Raw genomic sequence first — 8,878 nt, 5'->3', positions numbered from 1 at the left:
GTTGTGAGCCACCATGTGGTTGCTGGGATTTGAACTCTGGACCTTCGGAAGAGCAGTCAGGTGCTCTTATCCACTGAGCCATCTCACCAGCCCCCCAAATACCTTCCTTGACAGACATTTCTTTAAAGAGAAGGTTGAAGAGCTGGAGGCATGGCTCAGAAAAGTGCCTGCTGCTCTTGCAGAGGACCAGTTTGGTTTCAAGCACCAATGTCAGGTAGCTTACAACCATCTGTAACTCCAGCTCCAGGGGCTCTGATGCCCGCTTTTGTCCTTCATGAGTGCCCACACACATAGGCACACTCAGAAAAATACACACACACCTTAATAATAAAAAAGAATCTTGAGCAGAAAGCTGATGTTAAATGGCTGCCTGGCTGCCATGTACTATTATACTAAGACAATATCTGTCCTGGCAGATCAGGGTTGACTAACTTGAGTTAACCTTCTCATGTACTAATTCACCTACTAGATGCCCAAGGTTTTCAGGGCCTGAGATTTGACGCCTCTGAAGATGGTTTCAGAGTTAATTTATGGGACACACTGAGGGTCAATATTAGTCTTGGGAAAATGGAATACAATGGGAATACAAGTTAAAAGGAGTTTGCATGAGTCAGCCCTGAGAACTGAAAGTGATTATACTACATACTAACTGTTACCCACCCAATCTTACCTACGAACCCACACTGACAGTTCACAAAACATGAGGATTATTTTATACCTTTTAAAGAGGTCAACAAAATAGAAAACACTTGTCAGTCTTTCATGTGATTTTATTTTCTCCCTTCAACCATAATAATATGATATCCAAATTTTGTCTTAACTGGTGGGTCTGTAAACACAGGCTTATCNATCCNACTTACAGGCAAGGCAAACGCTGCTTCTTGAAATGGCCCCACCATGGATATTCTATGATCATCCAACCCAAGTCACCCCCTTGTCTGGCTTTATCTTCACTGTATTGTGTGGCCACTTCACTGAATCTCATCCCAGACTTTAACTTTTCCATGGCTTCCATGATTTTCCCATGTTTTTCACACAGAATGTGTCTGACCTACAAGGGAAAAGCATATCCTCTTAGTACTTGGAGAAAAATATGAATCTTCTTGGTACAAGAGTCACATCTGAATTATCCCTGCTCACTACAAAACAACTCATCTAACTCACAGTCATTGAACATAGTACAAGTTTGCCCACAGGAGTGACTGCCACAAACCCATTTCTGCATCAAACAGTATCTCAGAACCCTGATTTAGATGAAAGTGGACAGCAGCCTGTGAGAATCTCCTATCCTCTCCATGTACTTCAGAGTGTTTGGGTCCTGGAGTCCAATTGCAGCTCTCTTGTATGATCTTGGGCATGCTTTTACACCTCCAAGACTGTTCGCATGTGATTGTGAAGGGAGCTATGCAACCAGTATCAACAAACTGCTGCCTGAGTTCAATCCCCAGGACCCACGTAGTAGAAGGAAACACTGACTCCTGCAATTGTCTTCTGACCTCCTCTCTGCCTGCGGAGGCCAGATACAAGATTCTCTTGAACTAGAGTTGCAGTCAGCTGTGAGTCACCCGACATGGGTTCGAGGAAATGAAATCAGGTTCTCCAAAAGAGCAGAGTCATCTCTCTAGCCCAACAAACACCATTTGAAAGAAGCGTATCCCTCTTATTGACTATGCATGTTTGTTTAAGAATGCATGTGTACCATAATACTCATGAGGAAGTCAGAAGACATTTGTAGGAGTCAGTTTTTCCTCCTACCACATGACTCCTGGGGACTGAATTCAGGTTATAAAAGTTGCTGGCATGGCTCAGCAGGTTAAGAGCACTGACTGCTCTTCCAGAGGTCCTGAGTTCAATTCCCAGCTACATCATGGTGGCTCACAACCATCTGTAATAGGACCAATACCCTCTTCTGGTGTGTCTAAAGACAGCGACAGTATACTCACATATATAAAATAAATAAATAATTAAAAAAAAGGAGTTGCTGGCAAGCACAGCTTGTATAGAATGTGTCTAGTCCTATCCAGAGGAGACAGGTATGCAAGCTGGACAGCAAAGGACAGCATGTTGGGGGGACAAGACTAGCTCAGATCTCAATCTGATTTAACTACACTTCTAGACTGGTTCTCTCACTGAGCATGGGGGTGTATACCCATAAACCCAGCACCTAAGAGGCTGAGGAAGGATGATCATAAGTTCTAGGTCAGTCCTAGGTACATAATGAGTTCAAGGCCAACCTGGACTAAGAACTCTAACTAAACAAACAAGAAACGGAGGGAGAGGAGAGAGGAGATGCTGGGGATGTAACCCAGGACAGCAAGGAAAATAAATGTTGTTGGTAAGAGTTGAAGACCAAAGCCTTCTACCCCTTGGTAAATGTCTTAGCTAGGGTTTTACTGCTATGAACACACACCATAACCAAGACAACTCTTATAAAGGACAACATTTAAATGGGGCTGGCTTACAGGTTCAGAGGTTCAGTCCATTATCATCAAGGTGGGAACATGGCAGCATCCAGGCAGGCATGGTACAGGCATAGATGAGAGTTATTCATCTGAAGGCTGCTAGTGGAAGACTGCCTTCCAGGCTTCTAGGGTGAGGGTCTTAAGCCCAAACCCACAGTGACACACCTACTCCAACAAGATCACACCTCTTAATAGTGCCACTCCCTGGGCCCAGCATATGAACCATCACAGTAAATTATTAAATTTAATAGCTAACAATGAAATTAATATCAAACTAAATTAATGACTATATAATTAAGCATTATAAATATTATTATGAAAATATAAACTTTTTAAAATCGTGAAATCAGTACATTTTCATTTAAGGGATTTTATTTTTTCTTTTTTTGGTTTTTCGAGACAGGGATTCAGTGTATAACCCTGGCTGTCCTGGAACTCACTTTGTAGACCAGGCTGGCCTTGAACTCCGAAATCTGCCTGCTTCTGCCTCCCGAATGCTGGGATTAAAGGCATGTGCCACCACCGCCCGGCTCATTTAAGGGATTTTCAATTCCTTTGCTGTTCATTCAGGTCATTTATGTTCAAGATTTTTGAAAACAAGTTTCTCAAAGATAGATGCTTAGTTCAGTTATGCTATTAGCCCTTTGTTCTTTTAGTTCTCCTTGAATTAAAGCCAACTTCAAAGTGCTAAGTGTTTTACATGAATGGATCTCATTAAATCCTCACGTTAGCAACCCCTGAGACTAGACTGGTGTTTGCTTAACTCTGGCAGCACATTTGAAAAACCTCCAGAGCTGAAGACATTCAGGTCCAGGACCCAAGTCCAAAGAACCTGATACAGCAGGCCTGAGGTGCCCATGGGCACCGGAGGTTAGCTCTGTAGGTATACAGCAAGCTAAGCCCTCAACACCCAGGCTGGGAACCACTGGCTCAAGTTACCTGCTGACTGTAGCTCAGTGCTGGGTGGCTTGAAGTGAAAAAGAAAGGGCTGCTGAGCGACACTGAGGGCCTTCCATGCTAGAGTTACAAACCAGGTTTGGGGTTCCCATCACCAAGACTGGGTCTCCCTAGCAGGGCCTAGCAGTTTGGGTTCAGTTCAGAGAAAGTGGCTGACTGGACTGACCCCAGGTTGAGGTCTAGCAGGTGAATGAGTGTGAGGAAAAGCAGTCAAGGCTCCTTAGTGTAAGAAGATATGGAGGACAGAACATAATGGAAGCTAGGAGGTACTGGGGAGCAGAGTGGGTTGTAGAACCTGAAATCTAGTTCAACAGATAGGGAACAGAAAGAGGGAGCCTCAGTAGGTGTGACTCACAGCTCCTAGTGACACAGAACAGCATGTGGGTACAGGGGTGTGGTTGGTTCTAGGGTTCTTGTGGTGCCAGAACATTTGAAAACAACAAAAACACTAATATCCTTCAGCAGGTAAGGCTAAAACAGATGTGGTTCTTCTATATCATGAAACAGAACTTAGCAACACACAGTAACAACCTATTGTCACAACAATCTCAATGAAACCACCAGAAAATTACACTGACACTCGCCAAAGGTCATAAACTATATGATTCCATCCAATGTTACATTCTTGAAATTATTAAAGACTGGGCATAGTGGCACACGCCTTCAATTCTAACACTTGGGAGGAAGAGGCAGGTGATTTTTGTGAATTTGAGGTCAGCTGAGTCTATATAGTAAGTTTCAGGATAACCAGGGCTACACAGTGAGACTCTGTCTTAAAACAACAACCTCACCCCCCCCCACACACACACAAAATAATAATAACAAAAAACTCACTCAAAATGGGATAGAAAGACAGGGATAGGCTAGAAGCCTCTAATTCCAGCATTTGAGAGATAGAAACAGGTGGGTCAGAAATCCAAAGCCATCCTTTGCTACATAATGAACTTGAGGCCACCCTGGGCAAAAGAAGACTGTCTCAAAAAGAAAAAGTATGCTAGGCAGTGATGGCGAACGCCTTCAATCCCAGCACTCGAGAGGCAGAGGCAGGTGGATTTCTGAGTTCGAGGCCAGCCTGGTCTACAGAGTGAGTTCCAGGATAGCCAGGGCAACACAGAGAAACCCTGTCTCGAAAAACAAAAAAAACAAAAAAAAAAAGTATGTGTGTTGGGGTAGAAGCAGGAGGAGTTATAAAGTTATAAACAGGCAACAAGGGCTGGAGAGATGGCTCAGTGGTTAAGAGCACTGATTGCTCTTCCAGAGGTCCTGAGTTCAAATCCCAGCAACCACATGGTGGCTAACAACCATCTGTAATGGGATCTGATACCCTCTTCTGGTGTGTCTGAAGCCAGTGACAGTGTGCTCATATAAATAAAAATAAATCTTTACAAAAATAAAGGAGCAACAGGAGTGCTCTTTATATAGGGTGGAAGGCTTGAGGTGTAGCTCAATATTCTGAATCAGTGTCAGTATTCTGACCAGGCCATTGAACTATAGTTTTAGAAGATGTTACTATTGAGGGAATCAGGCTAAAATATACAGGCATTAAACAAAAAGCTTAATAAAAACTTAATCCTGATCTACCCTCCTACCTTAATTACATGCCATTCTTTTCCATTTATCTACCATAGCGCCATACTGGACTTGGCTCTTTGTGAGGGGACCAGATGGCTATTTTAAGCTATATGTGCTGCAGTAGTCTCATAGGTTGGAAGCTTTGATAGTCAGTACAATTCAGTGAAGAGTGCGCATAGCCCGAATGACCTTATCCATTATGAAGACCAACATGCCAGCTTTCATGAAGCTCAACAGAGCCAGATGCCTCCCACTCTAGACTGTAACAATGACTACCTCATCTTCTACTATATTTCTGAGGCATAGGCCTACTGAGTAGAACAGCTCCGTTCACATTTTCTCTCCATCTTTCTCTCCCCCTTTTATGCTGCATGTGTATGGTTGAATTTGTAGGCAGAAGCAATGAAATCTATTCTTTTTACCTCCTGTATCCTGACCCAAACTTGGAAACTCCTTGTTAGATAGCCATAGTAGTACAGTTCTGTTTGCAGACACTCCCATGGGATTGGGTGCTTAAGCGCTTCCAGTAATAATCTGGGGACTGTGATGGTTTGTATATGCTTGGCCCAGGGAGTGGCACTATTAGGAGGTGTGGCCCTGTTGGAGTAGGTGGGATACTGTGGGTGTGGGCTTAAGATCCTCACCCTAGCTGCCTGGAAACCAGTATTATGCTAGCAGCCTTCGATGAAGATGTAGAACTCTCAGCTCTGCCTGCATCATGCCTGCTTGGATGCTACCATGCTCCCTCCTTGATAACAGACTGAACCTCTGAATCTGTAAGCCAGCCCCAATTAAATGTTGTTCTTTGTAAGACTTGCCTTGGTCATGGTATCTGTTCACAACAGTAAAACCCTAACCAAGACAGGGATTATCTCCCACCCATGGTCAAAGTAACAAATGTGTGTGTGTGTGCATCTGGAGGTCAGAAGATAATCCTTTCTAGGGTGCCATCTACCCCCTTTTTGTTTTGAGATAGGGTCTTTCACTGGATTGAAACTCACCAACTAGGCTTAGGTCTTTTCTCAAGCACTTTACTGACCGAGGCTGAAACCCCAGTCGCTAAGTTAACACATTTAAAGGAACAGTGCTAGAAGTGTGAAAATTCTACCTTTTAAAAGTGACACTGGTTTTTGGTTTCCAGTTTTGTATCATCTTGAATTTAACTTAGTATTAAGCCTCATAGATAAGGACAGGTTTCTCTTTTCTATGCATACCCACTTACCTTAATACTTTACATGGAAGAGGAGACACATAAGATAACTCACCTTTACTGCATTGCCACCACCTTTAGGGCCCTGAGCCTTCTTGTCAGCACTGTCACTCCCAGAGGCTGCACCTCCTTTAGAAAAGAGAGGATAGGAACTCATTTCGACTGTACTTTGACATTTATAGATAGGTCCAACTCATAACACAAGGTAATCCATTACAGCCCCAAGTTCCAAAAGGCTACATGGTGAGTCATGCAATCAAGTTAACTTACTCTGTGACTCATCTCTAATAACAGGAAATGTGCCGAACAAAATACTTCACAGAAAACAGATAAAGAAACGAGTGTGGGCATGGATGCAGGCACTCCAGAAGCCTGGGCCAGATTCTTCAGACCCCATTCCAAATCTTGCCTTCTAACTTAACACTGCCATTATATAAAATAATACAATTTCTATTATGTTCTGTGACCGTGTGTTTGACACCTGAAATTCTAACATGCAAAATCTCCAACAATGCATTTTGAGGGGTTTGGTTTTATTTCAGAGTTAGAGTGCTTGGTGTGTGTGTGTGTGTGTGTGTGTGTGTGTGTGTGTATGCATTCTTTTCCCCTTCAGTCTACCACAGCAGCTCCTGGAATCTGCTACATTCAGACTACCAAGCATTGGTAGCACATCTTACTTCTTTTAAGTTTTGTGTCGAAGGCAGCATATTAAGTGTTAGAGGCCAAGGTGTCTAAGATTAAATTAAGTATTTAGTTTAACAACTGTTTCCTAAATAATTTCCCAGTTCCAGTTCTTGGGGGTATACAGTGAATAGGATTCAAAGCCGCAGCCAAGGACCTCGTATCCCAGTGAGGAAGAGAGAACACATTCTGAGAGTCCGACAAGTGAGAAATTGTGGAAGGGAACACATATGTCAGCTAGCCAGGTACCATCTGATGGTTGAACAGGAGCTGACCAGCTAAAGGACAGTGTACCCCTGGTGACCTCACAGTCAGGTCCTCCTCAGCCTTCCACTGCTGTGGCATGTCTCTGCGGTGCCTCACCCATTTCTCAGACCTTTCTTTACAACATCTTGGTTCCTTGGACCTCTGGGGTATCACTCTACTACACTCCCTTTATTTGTCTCTTCTCTGGGCTCCTACAACCACAATCTTAGTTCAGGCCAACTCTATCTCTTTACCAGAACTACTGAAATCATCTCTCTCTCTCTCTCTCTCTCTCTCTCCCTCACTCCTCCCCCCTCTCTTTGTTTTTTTTTGTTTGTTTGTTTGTTTGTTTTTTGTTTTAAAGACAGGGTTTCTCTGTGTAGCCCTGGCTGTCCTGGAACTCACTCTGTACACCAGGCTGGCCTCGAACTCAGAAATCTACCTGCCTCTGCCTCCCAAGTGCTAGGATTAAAGGTGTGCGCCACCGCTGCCCGGCTTGAAATCATCTCTTTAAAGGACCTCCTGGCCCCTAACCAACCTTAATTAACATCATATACAGCACACCTCGTGATTTAGTTTTCTTCTGTTTTAATGTCCCCTACTTGCTTATTTGTTTTGAAGTTTTACTTCAGCGATGCTATACTAAACTGCCTTTGGGGCTGGCGTCTCCAGGTCGAGGACTCTTTACCCTATTGCTGCTGCTTATCTCGGCCTGCCCAAAGTATCTCCAGTTTGTTTCTTTACCCGTTTCCACCTTCTATAACATACCTCTCACAACTACATTCGGCACAGCACTTAGAGGCTACTATCTTCCCCACACTGTCCAGCTATGACTAAGAGTTGTCTTAGTTTTCTAGCCTGAAAGCACAATGTTGTCCCCAACAACAGTCTTCATGTGTGTGTGTGTGTGGGGGGGGGTCGTCATGTTAGTTGTTAAGAGGCCTAATGGACTAGATTGACCACTAGTGTAGGCTTCCTTTTATTGCTGGCGTTTCATCAGATTCAATTTTAGTGGGAATAAACCCCAGGTCACGAGGAACCATCCCCAGCAGCTTCTATTGCCCGCCACGAGGGTCCCTGCACTGAAACCTCATGGATACCCTGAACCACAGCAGCTCCTCACGCACTCATCTTTCCTTACCACAAGAAGCCCAAACATAAACCACAGCGGCTCAGGGTGCTCCCGGTGGCCCTGCTGTCCGGCTTATGATCACCTCCCTCCCCCACCCCACACAGTTGCAGGTCTACTCCTGTCCTTCTCCCCATCCACCCCTACGCTCGCTCCATGACTGTCTCGGCGGGTCTACCTTTCCCTCCTTTTCCAGAACCACTTTTCCCCTTCGGCGGCATCTCTTAAGCTGGCGATTGAACTCTCCGGCAACTGTTCCGGTGCTAGCAAAAGGCCCCCTCAGGCCCCACAGGTATGTCTTCCGCAATGCCTGAAAATAACGTCACAATCAACTATTTCTGTTGCGGTTCCGGAATCAGGCATAGCTTGAGACAGACCCAGTCCTTTGGTTCTTTGACCTATAGGAGCTAGAGATGTTAGACCAATGAGAAGCCGAAGCCTTACGGGGAGGCGGGGACAAAGGTTGCCCAGAGACGAGAAAGCGCAGCCTCTATTCTGTTCTTCAAGGCTTTTCACTTGCCCTCATTTGCACCGGTTCTAAGCGCCCTCTTGCCCCGCCCACTTTTCTGTGCATGCGCAGTGCGAGCCTCAGGCCCCTGCAGTTCTTTGGCGTGGGCTTTT

At 44.6% G+C, this 8,878-nt stretch overlaps 1 protein-coding gene across 1 annotated transcript; it reads right to left on the bottom strand.

Annotated features, from left to right (window-relative positions):
* Nucleotides 1-752: 752 nt before the first annotated feature.
* Nucleotides 753-8,566, bottom strand: Pin4 (peptidylprolyl cis/trans isomerase, NIMA-interacting 4). The gene is given in 4 exon segments (XM_021153696.2): nt 753-908; nt 911-1,051; nt 6,257-6,330; nt 8,436-8,566. Coding segments are annotated over 4 exon segments (396 nt in total). The 5' UTR covers nt 8,479-8,566; the 3' UTR covers nt 753-770.
* Between the last annotated feature and the right edge of the window lie 312 nt (nt 8,567-8,878).

This window comes from Mus caroli, chromosome X, assembly GCF_900094665.2.
Source record: "Mus caroli chromosome X, CAROLI_EIJ_v1.1, whole genome shotgun sequence".
Lineage (NCBI taxonomy): Eukaryota > Metazoa > Chordata > Mammalia > Rodentia > Muridae > Mus > Mus caroli.
The sequence above is the reverse complement of the archived record's forward strand: the minus strand, read 5'-3'. Positions and strand labels throughout refer to the sequence as shown.